Raw genomic sequence first — 17,049 nt, forward strand, 5'->3', positions numbered from 1 at the left:
CTACCTTGTAGAGAAGTTTTTTCAAAACTTACATTGTGTTCTGTTGTTTTCCATATTTTATCTATGGATTGATTCTAAAATTACATGATTATATGTTCATGTCTAAATAAGAGTGTGATAGGGAGTTTCCATATGGAGCAGTGGGTTAAGGATCTGGCATTGTCACTGCTGTGGCTTGGGTCGCTGCTGTGGTGCTGGTTTGATTCCTGGCCTAGGAACTTCTTCATGCCTCAGGCACGGCAAAAAAAAAAAAAAAATTAAAAGATGTAAATAAATAAGAGTGTGATAAATATATAGAGTATGCAATTCTATATCACAAAGTTTTTGACACCCGAAGTCTTTTAAGTGTCATGAAGTATAATGAATCCGCCTTTAATTTTTTACCAGCTTTCTTCATTTCATCCTGATCCTACTCCATGGCAAACCATTTCTGGAGTGATTCTCTCTTGCCCATGTACACTATTTTTCCTCTCTTGGTCTCATTTTTCTGAAATACATATTGGATAAGCTTTTTTAGAAAGCATGGATGAAAACTGAGTTTTTGCATGTCTGAAAATGTCTTCATTTTGTTCTCTTGCTTGATGGTTTGGTTGGGTAGAGATTTGTAGATTCCAAAGTCATTTTCGTCAGACTTTTGAAAACATTTCTCCATTCACCATTAGTGCCCAGTGTTGCTGATGAGAAATCTGATGTCAGTGAGATTCTCATTCCTTTAAACATAAGAGCTTATCTCCCTAAAAATGTTTAAATGTTTGCTTTAGGTGCCTGAAAGATTAGAGGGATCCATCCAGGTTTGGGCTTTATGTCCATTTATCAGTACTTTTCTGCTGATTTTTAACAAAGCCATGTTTATGTCAGATTTGACTAATAAAGAATTTGGCAGTTGATTACTTTTATATAATATTTCAAAGTTCTAACTTTATGATTAACAGTTATTAGCACCATAAATATAGACATAAAAGTGACTTGGTAGCAGAGGTTAAAATGGGCTTAAAAACAGGAATGGCCAAAACTCTGTTCATAAAGCAATTAAAAACTTAAGGCTCTCGTAATATTTAATTACCTACTCCTGCAGTTATAACTGGATACAACCTTAAAAGGATCAGAGGCTTCCTAATCAGGAAGAAGTGGCTAAGAGTTAAAGCTGTGCTTTTCATGGAGGAAGGACAAAAGTTGGAGTCTAGCACTTACGAAGGATGGGATTCTAGTGAACCACCCTCTACTCTGAGCTGTAGCCCTAAAGGCTGTACCTTGTAATATGGATATAGTTTGCTCCTGAGGTTATCTGGAAAACCTCAAGCCTTTGTTTTGGTCTACCAGTGCCCACAAGTGCCTGGCAGAAGCAAACAGGCTTCTGTTCCAGACTTGTCTTCTCTGGGACAAGATAACACTGTCCTAATCCTCAAGTTACTTTTACAAATAATTTTCCAAATACAGCCCCAGTTAAAAACATAAAAGATAAAGAGGCACATAAAGAGATAAGACAACACAAGCCAAAAGCATACAAAACAAAAAGAGAACTCTGGAACTCTAGCAGACAAGTGCTATGAAGCAAATATGCTTATTATGTTTATGGAGATATAAAAGCAAGCTTGAACCATTCAGTCAAGTAACACTAAATTCTAGAATTGAAAAATACAATAAACTAAGAACTCAGTGAAGGAAGGAGCCTTCCTTATAGCAGATTAGATCAAAGAAAATGAATAAAGCTAGAGACATCCAGAGACCAAAAAAAAAAAAAAAAAAAGGAAAATAGAGAAAAACATGTAGGATATATATCTTTAATTGATATACATTTATCAGTTATGAGGCTCCAGAGGAAGATGAGAATAAGAATGAAGCAGAGGCAATATCTGCAGGCCTTGTGGCTGAGAATTTCTTAAAACTGACAAGTGACATCAATACATAATATTCAGGAAGCTCAGTGAAATCCACATGGGATAAATAAAAAGTCTATATGAGGAACATTATTGTAAAGCTTCAGAAAACAGCAAAGGGAACACTATGAACCTAGTCAAAGTAAAAAGATTCCTTCAGGGAGTTCCCATCGTGGCTCAGCAGAAACAAATCCAACTTGTATCCATGAGGATTCAGGTTCAATCCCTGTCCCTGCTCAGTGTTAAGGATCCGGCGTTGCCCTGAGCTATGGTGTAGGTCATAGATGTGGCTCGGATCCCACATTGCTGTGGATACAGCGTAGGCTGGCAGCTACTGCTCTGATTCGAGCCCTATCCAGGGAACTTCCATATGCTGCAGGTGTGGCCCTAGAAAGCATAAAAAAGAAAAAAAGATTCCTTCAAAGGAGCAATTGTTAGACCAGCAACTGACTCCTCAATGGCAACAGGATGTCAAAAGGCAGTGGCACGGTGATCTATGTAGGTGGCTTATGTGAAATACTTGTTAAGCTAGAATTCATTACACAGTGAAAATATCTTCCAAGGATTAAGGCAAAATGAAGACATTTTCAGAAGAAGGGGAAAAAAAAAAAGGATTCACCATCTGCAGACCAGTAAGAAAGGAAAATAAATTCTAATGAGTATTAGGCAGATGAGAAATAATCCCAGCCAGAAGCTCAGAGATGTAGGAAAGAATGAAGAGCAAAGAAAGTTATGAATATTTGAATTAAACAAAGTGAATGCTGTATATGTAGGGAAAAACAATTATGATGTGAGATTTTGAAAGATATATAGAGACAAAATGCATGCTAATAGCTTATTGGTTACATAGAGTTAAAGTGTTAGGAGAAACCTGCATTGTCTAGAAGGAGAGTAAATTAAAAATTAACATGAAACTTTGATCAGGATGCATGTTACAAATTTTAGGATAACTACTAGAAGACTAGAAAACTTCCAAATAATGATAAGAAAAGAAAATATTTGGGGAGGAAATTAAATGATTTTTTTTTTTTTTTTTTTTTTTTTTTTTTTTTTGGCCATGCCCACAGCATGTGGAAATTCCCAGGGCAGGGATCAAACTGTACCATAGCAGAGACCTGAGCTGCTGCAGTGGCAATGCTGGATCCTTAACCTCCTGCGCTGTAAGGGAAGTCCTAAGATGATAAAATCCAAAAGGCAAGAAGGAATAGGAAAGGGAACATGGAATAGACAAAACAAGTATAAGGAGACAATGGATTTTGCCCCAGACATTTAAGTAACTACACTAAATGTAGCTGGAACAAATACTCAACTATCTGAAGGCTGTATTAAAATAAGGAAACCATTAATCTTCTTATACCCCTGAGTAATTGAGTGACCATACTTCCTCACTGTGGCCAGAGACTGTTGGGATGCTCTTTGAATAGTGTGAAACCCAAAATGGGGTTTGCCATCCTCTTACTCATAGTGATCAGTAGTTTTTTTAGTTACTAACTCTTATATATGAGAAACACTCAAAGATTACTCGTCATTTAAGAAAAATCTTCAATGAACAGTTTATCTCATAAAAGAAACTAAATAGACAAAATGGAAAATTTAAGAAACAAGGATTAGGGAGGAAGATGGGATCTTTAAAAAACTATCAATATCATCATGGAAACAAAATACTGTATTCCAGAAACACGACAGAATTTTATTTTATTTTATTTTTATTTTTTTGCCTTTTCTAGGGCCACTCCCATGGCACATGGAGGTTCCTAGGCCAGGGGTCTAATCGGAGCTGTAGCTACCAGCCTACGCCAGAGCCACAGCAATGTGGGTTCCAAGCCGTGTCTGCGACCCACACCACAGCTCACGGCAATGCTGGATCCTTAACCCACTGAGTAAGGCCAGGGATTGAACTCACAACTTCATGGTTCCTGGTCATATTTGTTAACCACTGCTCCACGACGGGAACTCCAAGAATTTTATTTTATTTTATTATCTTATTTTATTTATTTATTTATTTTGTTTTTTTTTGCTATTTCTTGGGCCACTGCCGCAGCATATGGAGGTTCCCAGGCTAGGGGTCGAATTGGAGCTGTAACCACCAGCCTACGCCACAGCCACAGCAACTCAGGATCCAAGCCACATCTGCAACCTACATGACAGCTCACGGCAACGCCGGATTGTCAACCCACTGAGCAAGGGCAGGGACCGAACCCGCAACCTCATGGTTCCTAGTCGGATTCGTTAACCACTGCGCCACGATGGGAACTCCCAGAATTTTATTTTTTTAAATGATAATGCTATAAAATTGGGTTGTGATGATTGTTGCACACCTATAAATGTAATAAAATTAATTAATGTGAAAAATTAGAAATTCAAAGACTTTCTCAACATCTTCCAAGTGGAAAGACCCAAATTTCCAGATAGGAAGGGCCCACCTACCAAGTGCCAAATATGGTGAGCAAAAGTAATGCACCTCAAGGCACATCATTATGAGTTTACAGAACATTAGGTACAAAAAAGGATCCTACTGGAAGTTCCCTTGTGGTGCAGTGGGTTAAGGATCCAGCATTGCTGCATCTGTGGTATGGGTTCAGTCCCTGCCCAGGCAACTTACACCTGCTGTGGGTGTGGCCAAGAAAAAGAAAAAAATGATCCTACATAATTCCAGAGATACAAAAATAATAATAATCACTGAAAAGGATCTGGAATCAAAGTGGCACCAGACTGCTCACCAGTAGCACTGGAAGCTAGAAGGTACTAATGCGTAATAATTCAGAAGGAAAATTATTTCCATACTAGAATTCTATACCCAGACAAACTATTAAATAAGTGGAAGCTAGTAAAAAAACAGTGTGTGTTCAAAATGGAAGATTTTTGGAAGTTCCCTTGTAGTACAGCTGTGTTGCTGCAGCTATGGCACAAGTTGCAACTGCAAGATGGGTTCCATCCCTGGCCTGGGAACTTCTACATGCCATGTGTGCAGCCAAAAAAAAAAAAAAAAAGAAAAGAAAAAGCAATTATTTCAAAAAGTATCTCCCATGCATTGTTTTTCAGAAAACTACTGGAGAATATAGCCTACCCCCAAAAAGGTATAACAAAAGTACTAGGGAAAAGTGAAATTTAGGAAATGGACTCAATTTAGAAGCAAAGGGAATCCCAATGAAGATGAAGAGTTTCCAGAATGATAGCTCTGTATCTGGAGGAGAGAGCAGTGGGGCCAGATGGGAGCCTCTGCAGAGATTTATTCTAGAGAGCGGAATTAGAAATATGAGGTAGCTGAAGTTACTATATGATTTTAGACAACTAAATGAATATCTCAGCATTAGATAATTTTTAGGTTCCAAAAAATCAAAGCAAAGGAAAAACGACAGTAACTTTAGAGAAAACAAATAGTTATACAAAAGAGGAAAAGTTAAAATATACTGTTAGTGTGTGGCTTAGCTTTAAGTAACACTTATGAAGTCTTAATAATACAAATATTGAATGTTGATCCAGCCAGAATTATGCTCTGACTATATTGGCAAGAGTAGTGGAAATGATTAATAAGAAAGCTAAATACTTATTTCCCACAGGAAGGAGTAAGTGATCTCCAAAACTAAAAGTCAATCAGAAGAAAGAGAAGTAAGCTGTTTAAAGGAGATATCAGGAGTTCCCGTCGTGGCGCAGTGGTTAACGAATCCGACTAGGAACCATGAGGTTGCGGGTTCGGTCCCTGCCCTTGCTCAGTGGGTTAACGATCCGGCGTTGCCGTGAGCTGTGGTGTAGGTTGCAGACGCGGCTCGGATCCTGCGTTGCTGTGGCTCTGGCGTAGGCCGGTGGCTACAGCTCCGATTCGACCCCTAGCCTGGGAATCTCCATATGCCGTGGGAGCGGCTCAAGAAATAGCAAAAAGACAAAAAAAAAAAAAAAAAAAAAAAAAAGGAGATATCAAAATAATCAGCTAAAAGAATGAAAAGTGGGAGTTCCTGTGGTGGCGCAGTGGTTAACGAATCCGACTAGGAACCATGAGGTTGCGGGTTCGACCTCTGGCCTTGCTCAGTGGGTTAAGGATCCAGCGTTGTTGTGAGCTGTGGTGTAGGTTGCAGACGCGGCTTGGATCCCGCGTTGCTGTGGCTCTGGCGTAAGCTGGTGGCTACAGCTCCGATTAGACCCCTAGCCTGGGAATCTCCATATGCCGTGGATGTGGCCCTAAAAAAGACTGAAAAATAAATGAATAAAAGAATGAAAAGTAGTTGCCTCTGTAGAACAAGAAATGGGAGATTTAGAGGTGTACTGGGAATTGATGTTTTTGTAACAACTGTTGATGAATTGTATGCATTTGTAATTTTGATAAATGTGAGAAGTAAATTGAGAAAAACCATATGATATTTCTAAAATTATTTCTTCTAGTAAATAAGTATAACACTGAACATCTGCTTTTAATGCTCACATAACTGTTTTCTCTTGGCTGCTTCTTTTTTTTGGAGGGGCTGTTTGGGGCAGGGTTATGTTATTATTAATTAGCTAGGAATTTATTTGGCTCCTTTGATAATTTGAAGTGACCTTACTAAATAAACTATTTAAAATGTATTCCAGGTGTAGCTTTAGCTGTTATTCTCTGTAACACCCGGCATATAAGTGACCATGTTTTCCTGGAGGCTGCAAAGGTAAATGTTTTAAATATTGTTTATATTTCATCCTATATAAAATAACCAAAGATAAGTGGATCTTAAAAACAGAGAGGAAATGGATTAAATCTGTTTTATGAATGGAAAGGAAGTTACTCATTGTTTTTTTTTTTAACCTTTTACTGTTACATAAAATTAACTTTATCCAACACTTTTTCACAGTGTTTGATTATAAGCTAAGAATCCTTTCATATTTATAAGAGATGTACTGTCCCTGTATTACATATATCTGAAGGTAACATAAATGTGACAGCATAGATAAAATGTCTAGATCTGATTAAACAGTCTTGAAATCTGGTTATTTCTTTATTGTTTAGTGATAAATAGTTTTAATTTCTGCAGTGTTTTAAATGTATTCCTGCTCAAAATAAGAATTATGTTTCCTGTATAAGTCTCTGCTTCCATAACCCTTTTCCCATTTTATTAGGTCCTTATTATTCTGTTATTTAAGCAGACAAAAGTGAAATTCTTTTTTTTCCCTTCAGGCTCTGACAAGTCAATTGACGGATAAAGAGCTAGCTCAGGGGAGACTTTACCCACCACTTGCTAATATTCAGGAAGTTTCTATTAACATTGCTATTAAAGTAAGTAATCAGTTATACCTCTTCACATACATTTTAATGCCATTTTCTTATGCAGTTAATAAGTTTATTAGAGAACTATTGGAAACATTTAGAAAGTACAAAGAAGAAAATTTAGGTCACTCATATTCTCACTATCAGATATAACCCACATTATTAATTTGCGTTTGTTGCCTTCTAGTCTTTTTTCTTCCCCAGTATATAAATATACACAAACATGCAGTCACCTATGCCTGTTATTTTATTTTTTTGTCTTTTGTCTTTTTAGGGCTGCACCCATGGCATATGGAGGTTCCCAGACGAGGGGTCGAATTGGAGCTGCACCTGCTGGCCTACACCACAGCCACAGCAACGACAGATCCTTAACCCATTCAGCGAGGCCAGGGATCAAACCCGCAACATAGTTGGGTTCGTTAACCACAACGGGAACTCCATGTGCCTATTTTTAAAATTGGTTTCTCACTGTACTTTTTTTTCCCACTTAATATATTGTAAGCCTTTTCCCCACATAAATCAGTAATTCTCATGATCACTAATGCTTTGGGGAATTATCTTTATTACATTATAATTTGTTTAATCATTTCTCTATTTAGGGGGATATTCAAGCATCTTTTGTTTTGCTAGGAATAATATTGTAGTGAACATTCTTAGATAAATTTTTATGTGCATTTGTGATTTTTTCCTGAAGATATGTTTCTAATCATAAGAACAAAAGGATTAACATGCTAAGGTTTCTGATACCTATTGCCAAATGATTCTTCAGAAAAAAAGTACATTTACATTGCACCTGTTAGATGTTGAGTGAATCTGTTTTCCCATATCTCTGCCAATACTTAGAATTACTTTTTAAAATGTTGCATATTTAACAGGTGAAAATTGTATCTTTTTATTTAAAGCACTTATTTTATTAAATTGAAGAATTTTTGTGTTGATTGAACAATAGCATTCCTTCCATATTTGTCTTCTTTCTAATACTTCTACTTTCTAATACTGATCCTTCTGTTTCCTATGGTGAAGGTATTTTCCCACTTGTTTGACATGGTATTTTCACAAGTTTTTTTAATTTGAATAATCTGTTTATTTTATGGATTGTTCCCTTACCTCCTGAAAATATTAATGCTTTCTCCCACTCCAAAATCATAAATATCTGCCTGCATTTTCTAATAACTTAAAATTTTTTAATCCCTCTGAGATTTTAGTATATGATGTGAGACAGAGAAACATTGCCTGAGTAGTTAACGTTGCCCCAGGACTGATTGAGAATGCTCCTTTTGTTAACAAAAAAACCTTGACTCCTTTACAAAGAGTCTGTTCCTGACCATATTTGCCTGTTATTAGGCACTGTTTAATAATGTGAACTATTTGATACTACACATTCTAAAACCATCATTGTGGTTTTTCAGTGTTTTTTGTGTCTGTTCTCAAGTGTTTAGTCTTTTTTTTTTTTTTTTTTTTTGTCTTTTTGCCTTTTTGATGGCCGCTCCTGTGGCATATGGAGATTCCCAGGCTAGGGGTCTAATTAGAGCTGTAGCCGCTGGCCTATGCCAGAGCCACAGCAACGAAGGATCCAAGCGTGTCTGCGACCCACACCACAGCTCACAGCAACGCCGGATCCTTAACCCACTGAGCAAGACCAGGGATCAAACCTGCAACCTCATGGGTTCCTAGTCTCATTTGTTAACCACTGAGCCATGACGGGAACTCCAATAACAGGTTTCTTGGTTAAACAATCTTAATTCTTTTCATTGTTTCTCAGTTAATTCTTTTGGACTTGTTGAGTTGTGAATCATTTGCACATGATCTTTTTAAAAAAAATCTGTATTGGTCATTTTTCCCTTATCTTACTAAATTAATTGCTACTTAAAGCAATTTCAAATGATTGAGTTGATAGGGACATCCTTATATTTTAATATTAAAAGTAATGCTAGTTTATGCTTGAAATAAGTGTTCTTTTTAGACTGTTTGAAGAAGTAGGCTTCTATTCCTACTATTTACAAAGATTTTTTTAAATATCAGGATTAGATGTGGCATTTATCAACCACATTTTCAACTTGTATACTGATGATCATAAGATTTTATCCTTCTAGCTATTAATGTTATTATTGTATCATTTTAATACTCATAAATTAAGCAAATATTGGGGATTTAGTGAAAGAAGATATGTTTAGGAAATAACCAATTCAATTGATCTGGAGTCTAGGGTTTAAATAGGAAAAAGGTATTAGGTAAGAGTTAAGGCCAGCTTATACAGATACACAAATACCAGACTAAGGAATCAGAAAACCTTACTATTATAATACAGCTGAAGAATTTAGAGCCCAGAATTAGGATGATAGAATTCAGCTTTAGAACTTGTAGAATATTACATGTGGGACAGATTGGGAAGATATCAGATTAGTGATGTGTCACAGGAAAAGTAATACATGAGGAAAGAGAAGGAGGTCTGTGCTTGGGGTTGGTATCAGAGCAGAGCCCCCAGGATCATGTCTCTCCCCTCAGTATCCTAAGGATTTCCTTTTTAGGACCCAAGGGATCAGGAGGGTGGACAGTGCTTTTTGTCTGTCCCCAACACTACCCAGGGCACTAAGCATCTCCTTGTAGCCACTGGTCACCTACCACATGCCTCCACAACCAAGGAGAGCTCACTCTGACTTCAGGCCTTGCCCCAGTCTCTCCTGTGGGTACAGATATGTTTCCTACAACAGACTAGATAATACCGTTGACCCTTGAACAGTGCAGAAGTTAGCAGCTGACCCTCTGCACAGTCAAAAATCTACATGTAACTTTACAACTTTACTGTTAGCCTTCCATTTCCAAGGTTCCCCATCCACAGATTCAACTGGGGAATTATGTATAGGACATATTTAGTGAAAGAAATTAACGTATAAGTGGACCTGCACAGTTGGGCCTGTGTTGTTCAAGGATCAAGTGAAACAAACACATTTTCCATCACAAAATACAGTGAGATTGAGATCCTGAGACCAAAGATTAAACATCATTTTTCCTTAATTTTTTCTTTTAGAAAATTGAAATAAACTTTAACAATAATCACCATTTGGAATGGGAATTGGAGGAGGAGGAAAAAGACATAATTGTTTGAAATTTTTTTTACCATGTGTCACTACATTTTTTAAAAGTTTAAATTAAACCATAACTGGATATGTGTATATGCATGACTGGGTAATTTTGTTGTATAGCAAAAATTATCACAACCTTGTAAATTAGCTATACTTTAATAAAACTTAAAAAACATTAAACCATAACTTGAGAACTTAGTATGACAGACACTGTGTTACCCTGTGAGGATGCTTTTCATACTACCTCATTTTACATCAAAACCCAGGCACAAAGGGCTTACCTTCACCCCCAGTCATTGGTGTGACGTGGTACAAAGATCAGAAATTCATTCAAACCAGTTTAGGCGGAAGGTAATCTAGCTTCAACTCTTTGGGGCCTGGGATCTAGAATTAGAATGCTTTGGGTTTGAAACAGAGTTCTTACTTTAAATATCTTGGGCAAGTTATTTAACCTCCTCAAACTTTGGTTTCTCATATATAAAATGAGAATAACAACAGTACCTAGCTCATAGAGTTCATGGGATGATTAAGATACCCACATAGAGCACATTGAACATGCCTGGCACTCAGTGATGATGGTGAGTTGCCGTGTACAAGTTCTAACCCTAACTTTTCTTGACCTTAGAGTTCTGGGGTCCAACACCTGATTTATAATAATTTCTACATCTCTTAATCCAAATTCTAGAGCAAAAACATCTGGCTCACTTTGGGTTAGGTTTCTACCCTAGTTCAGTCAGCTCTGACCAGGAAGTCGAGTCTCCTACACACAGTCTCATCAGGGCTGTGGGGAAGGACACAGGCAGGGCAGGCTTCCCAAATAGGTCTGCTGGACCAATACACAGTTGAAAGTTCTTGGATTTATGTATTAAGGAAATGCTGATAATTCTTGGGGTCAAGGGTAACTTTAAAGTCACTTTAAAAGATACTGAACTTATGGTGAGATTGCAGGTTTTTTATTTTATCTTTATGAATGTTTTGAAGTGAGTCAAAGTAATGTTATTATTCATTCTGAAAAACAAATGCTGTACTTCTAAATTCATTGTGTTTTAAATATTTAAATATTTAATTTACTATTCAGAGCCTACATAGTCATCTTATGTTTTTCAGGTTACAGAATACCTATATGCTAATAAAATGGCTTTCCGATACCCAGAACCTGAGGACAAGGCCAGATACATTAGAGAAAGAATATGGCGAAGTGAATATGATTCCCTGCTGCCAGATGTGTATGAATGGCCAGAGTCTGCATCTCACCCTCCCCAGATAACGGAATAAAAGCACACCACTGATAAATAAATGCCTTCCCTGCTTCAGGGAACTCCTCCTTTTCTAGACAAAGAGAGAATCTTCTCAAATTCATGTTTTTTGTGTATGTTATTCTCCCTCACCACTTTGCTTATATTTCCCCATGAATCTGCCGTTCTGTACAGGGCAGATGTGTTAACTGCATTGTTAATCCCCACGTGCAACCTGCAATCAAGTGACCATAATGCTCTCAGTCTGATTTGTAGATTACACCACATCAAAGAGATATTAAAAATGTACTTATGAATGTCTTGTGCTCTTGTTCACCCTTGCCAAAGTATTTACTATTATACCTAATAATCTCTCACCCAATTTTTTTAGGGCTAAGATAGAAATTAATACTTCTGTGGATATGAATATAGAATTTTGAGAAGCTAATAAATTCAACCAAATTCTACAGATAAATTATCAGTATCTAAAAATGTCCTTTTATTTCTGCTTCATTTATCTTCATGCTCTGAAATTGCTTTCCAGTAAACAGATCTGGAAAAATAAGAAAAATCTATTATTTCTTTTCTGGAATTAAACTGAGGCTTAACTGTAATGTTGAGAGAAATGGGAACTACTGATGCCTTTAGACCAACTAGTCATTGTTTTCAACAGTGTATAAAAATCACAGTGTAACTTTTTAAATAAAGGTAATATCTTAAATTTAATTGCTTCAATTATGCAATTTTATTGCCCAACTAGAAATTTAGGTTTGCTTATTATGAAAAGCAGGTATTTTCATTTTCTTCTAGATGATTATGAGTAAGAAGGTATAGGATACCTAATGTGTAATTATGATTTTGATGTGTGACTTTTAACAAATGAGTCATAATGTTTCACATCTGATACATCCTATTCCAGTAGTGATGCTCTTCATTACTTGAGGATTTTTTTTTTTTTTAGGACCATACCTGTGGCATAATGGAAGTTCCCAGGCTAGGGGTTGAATAGGAGTTGCAGCTGCTGGCCTATGCCAGAGCCACAGGAACATAGGACCCAAGCCACGTCTACAACCTACACCACAGCTCAACGGCAATGCCAGATACTTAACCCACTGAGTGAGGCCAGGGATTGAACCCACATCCTCAAGGATGTCAGTCGGGTTCATTACCGTTGAGCCACAAGGGAACTCCTGAGATAATTTTGGAATGTTTATATATTGCTTTGAATATCATTAGTAAATACATTTAATTTTTTGAAACAACCAAAATTAATTGAGAGCTAAGTGCGAATGAATAAAGTGTTCAGACCAGTAAATGTTATTTTTAATCCCAGTAAATGAGTAATAACTGGCTAGTGAGACAGTGAGACCACTTTTCTTATGTGGCTTACATGTTGGAGAGTGCAAAGGGAAAATTCAAACACATTTTTGAGAAGCAGTATTACTACACCTGAGCCTAACACAGTTGCTTTGGGGGAACAAACAAAAATTTGAAGGGAGTTCCCGTCGTGGCTCAGTGGTTAACAAATCCAACTAGGAACCATGAGGTTGTGGGTTCGACCCCTGACCTTACTCAGTGGGTTAAGGATCTGGCGTTGCTGTGGCTGTGGCATAGGCCGGCGGCTACAGCTCCAGTTACACCTCTAGCCTGGAAATCTCCATATGCTGCAGATGTGGCCCTGTAAAAGACCACAAAAAAAAAAAAAAAAATTTTTTTTTTAAATGCCCATTCTAGAATATTTACCACAAAAAATTATAGCTACATATCAGCATGCCCATTATTTGATACTTCCCTCCACAGTCCTTGATATGTTAAATTTGACATTCTGCAGAGGGATGAAAGGGCTTCATTTTATGTTCATCTTTCCTTTTATCTATAGGTAGAGACTGAGTCATAATTTTTAATATAATTCAGTGTTTTGAGAATGTTAAAAACAGCACTGCTATTCAGACTATAGCAAAATGCAGTTGGTTAATAAATCCACTTAACAGATGAGTAAAGTCAGAGGTCTGTTACATCAATCTGTTTTGTAAAATAAGCAGTCAGGTCACAATTTGTTTCTTTCAATTAAAAGTGAAAGTTGATGTTTTTCATGTTCATTTTGTCAAAACAAAATCATCCACAAAAAGTCTTTTCAATCTTGATTTTAACATTGCAAATATAATAATTACAAACCTATTTTTCACGTAATGCTTATTGAAGGCAGGAAAATACAGAATTAATTTTACTAAGATGTTTGCTTACTAAATATGTCAAATACAGTATTCATGGAAATAATATTTTAAGGAAAAAAGCAGGACTAAATGACATATAGCCATTTAAATAAGAAATAACATATATATATATGTTATTTGAGAGCTACCTGTTCTCATTATGTGTTATTTCCTAACCAGTATTTTACCAAGAACTGTCAGTATGGTGGGAGGGGTGGTATAATGGCAGCAAATTGGAAAAGAAACTACAACAATTGGACCTCCTATGCAAAATTTTACCTAGCCAGAAGGTAATTACTTTTGAAAAATAGCAATGGACAGTCATTTTCATTCTTTTGCAGAGAGAAGAAATTCTGTGTATTAGTCTGTCAAATTACTTAGGGAAAAGTGAAAATGTTTTTCTAATCTGAGACCACCACTTGTACTGTGAAACAAACTGGATAACTAGTGAGGGTGAGGTTTATTGACTATAATGCAGAAAGTGTTAAAGATTTTGGTTAAAATCTTTTAAAGGGATGGATTCTTAACTAGGAAGATGCCACCAAATCACTGTGAAGCTTTAAAATGCAGATGCCTCTGCCCCCTCCTTGCAGGTCCCCGGGACAGCCAGGAGCAGGGCGGTGGCAGATGTATTTTCAGGGGTCCCCAGGAGATTCTGATGCACATACTTCTGCCCTCCCAGTCACTGCCCTCAAGTGGACATTCAGACCATTTTGAGAGCTGACCGATTCTTCCTGCTGATGCAGTGGGTCTGCGTGGGGCCCAAGAGTCTGCATTTCTGATGCCTGTGCTGCTGGTTCAAAGGATGCATGCACTGAGGGGCTCTGCTCCAGCGCACTAAGTGTGGTGTGCATTTAAGTCTAGTGCTCAGATAGTATACACTCTCTCTCTATGAAAAAGATAACTGAAGCCAAGTTCTTAACATGGAATTTGTTTCTTTTCTTTTTTTTTGCTTTTTTCAGGGCCACACTCACAGCATATGGATTAGACCCCAGGCAAGGGGTCTAATCTGAGCTACAGCTGCCAACCTATACCACAGCTCATGGCAACGCTGGATCCTTAACCCACTGAGCGAGGCCAGGGATTGAACCCACAAACCTCATGGTTCCTAGTCGGATTCGTTTCCACTGTGCCACAACGGGAACTCCTATTTCATCTATTTTTGTTACATGTAACTTGTATAGGATGTTTATGAGAACAAAAACACAGAACTTTTAAACAACTTTTCTGAAAATACGTAACTAGAATACTGCTAAATTCTAAATTAGATTTTTTAATGTACTTGTTAAGTAAAACCTAGCAACCAGTTTTCATTTATAAAAAATTAGCTATGAGATGGATATCTGTTCTCTATTATTAGGTGTCTTATGATAGGACTAACCCCATCCTTTGCCTCTTCTTTCTCTAAATTAGCCTCTAGAGAAGAGAGATTCTGCATTCTCCTTTGCAAAGGAGTTGCTAATGAATTAAGAGCAAAGCATAATAACTATTAAGGGGTGTGGAGCATTATTTACTCTCAGATAACTGAGAAAGCCCAAAGCGGATAGTAGGGGAGCTGGAAAAGTCTTGCCTTAGAAAATATACTGCATCCGAATGTGCCTGTTGCTTTTCTCAAGCCCATTCAGTATCCCTCAAAAATAACATTTTCAAACTTACAACAGCTCCAGGGTTCTGCCGAGTTCACTGAAATAGAATCAGCTCGGTTGTGCATACATTAACACTTGAGAACATTAATATGAAGCTTGAATCTCTCTATCAGAATTCCATTTAACAGGACCATCCTAAAGAAAAGCACCGAGATCGTATTTCTACCCAAGACAGGTACAGGCAGAGATATTCATTATCTACCTTGGCTCTCAACCAATTTATGATTTGCATTCTGATGTATATCTAAATGTTAAATCCTCCACAGACAAGCTAAATAAAGTAACCTACGTAATATTTAAAATATTCAAGATAATTTGACTACAGAAAACATACCTCTCATCTAAAATCAAGATGTTTTAATATAAGCAGAGAAAAAGCTCCATACTTCATTCAAAATTTTATAAATTAGGACATGTCCTAATTCCCTTAATCCTTGCCAGGAGTTATTCAGATAAACCAGTGACTGGACTTTATTTTCCTTACTTAGATAAGGAAAAAAGTGTCTCTCAGAAAAGTCAGGGTCTGGAAATGTATGCACAGTTGTATAAAATACACAAATTAAGTCAAACGACTTGGATGCTTTGTATCTGTGTAACAGCTTTTTGCCAATAAACTGACTCTTTCATATGGCTATTTAATGAATCTTGTTTTTCCCAAAATAAAAACTTACCTGCCCCCTTTGCTCTTTGGGAACTTACTCCTATGTTCTGCAAACTTTTAAGTTTTAAGAGGAAGCGGAAATTTATATATTCCTCAGTTTTCATTATGTCCTCTTTTGTTCTAGGAAAACTGTCCCCCTCTTATTTTCCTAATTATAAGTGTATATTCTAGCAGATAGTTGGTTCCAACACAGTCAATGAATTATCACTAACATGGTAGGTATGTTCAGTTAGCGAATAATGATAAACTAAATTTTATACAGCACCTACTCTGTGCTGGGCACTGTTCTAAGCATCTTACATGTGTCAGCATATTTAATCCTCAACATCACTTTCTGTCACTGTGCCTCTTTACAGAGGACACAAATGCACAGAGAGGTTAAAAGATTCACCCAAGTTCTCTGCTGATGAGAAACAGAGCTGTGTCCCCTCTCAGAGCTTCTTGGGGAAGAAGGGCCTCTGTGACAGGTGATTTTATCTGGATCTTAAATACCTTATCTTCAAGAATTGTTTTTTCAGATGAAAAAATTTTACCCATTCTTATAAGGTTAATCTTCAGTCCTTTTGAATGCACTTTACCAATTCATTTGATTTTTACGTTATTCCCACTTATAACTGAAACACAATATAAACCTATGTGTCAGTCTTAAGCATTTTAAGTACCGGATGTAAACACAAAAGATTTGATTTTGAATCTGATAAATCACACCAAAATTTCCAGCTCACTAAAATCTTTTGATATGGTAAATCTTCACCAAACCACCAACTGTGATCGCTCTGTGAAAATTAGTTTCAATAGTGCCTTGGCACTTTGTATCTTGACAGAGGCCAATGTCAATATAAATTGAATTGTAAAATACATTTTAAATGATGTCTATTGTGTTATGTGCATATCTATAACTTCTTCCATTAAAAAGAATGGAAGGTAGGAGTTCCCTTCATGGCTCAGTGGTTAACAAGCCCAATTAGGATCTATGAGAATCTGGGTTAGATCCCTGGCCCTGCTCAGTGGGTTAAGAATCCAGCTCTGCCATAAGCTGTGGTGTAGATCACAGACTTGGCTCAGATCCAGAGTTGCTGTGGCTGTGGTGTAGGATGGCAGCTA

At 37.0% G+C, this 17,049-nt stretch overlaps 1 protein-coding gene across 2 annotated transcripts in view; it reads left to right on the forward strand.

Annotated features, from left to right (window-relative positions):
• The window catches only part of ME2 (malic enzyme 2), a 56,375-nt gene extending 44,224 nt beyond the window's left edge, over positions 1 to 12,151 (forward strand). For both annotated transcript variants that reach the window (XM_021093285.1, XM_021093292.1), the window contains exons 14-16: positions 6,441 to 6,511; positions 7,018 to 7,116; positions 11,298 to 12,151. In XM_021093285.1, the coding sequence (XP_020948944.1) occupies positions 6,441 to 6,511; positions 7,018 to 7,116; positions 11,298 to 11,465 (338 nt within the window). In that variant the 3' untranslated portion in view covers positions 11,466 to 12,151. The remainder of the gene's footprint in view (positions 1 to 6,440; positions 6,512 to 7,017; positions 7,117 to 11,297) is intronic.

The sequence above is a fragment of the Sus scrofa genome, chromosome 1, assembly GCF_000003025.6.
Source record: "Sus scrofa isolate TJ Tabasco breed Duroc chromosome 1, Sscrofa11.1, whole genome shotgun sequence".
In the NCBI taxonomy this organism is placed as follows: domain Eukaryota; kingdom Metazoa; phylum Chordata; class Mammalia; order Artiodactyla; family Suidae; genus Sus; species Sus scrofa.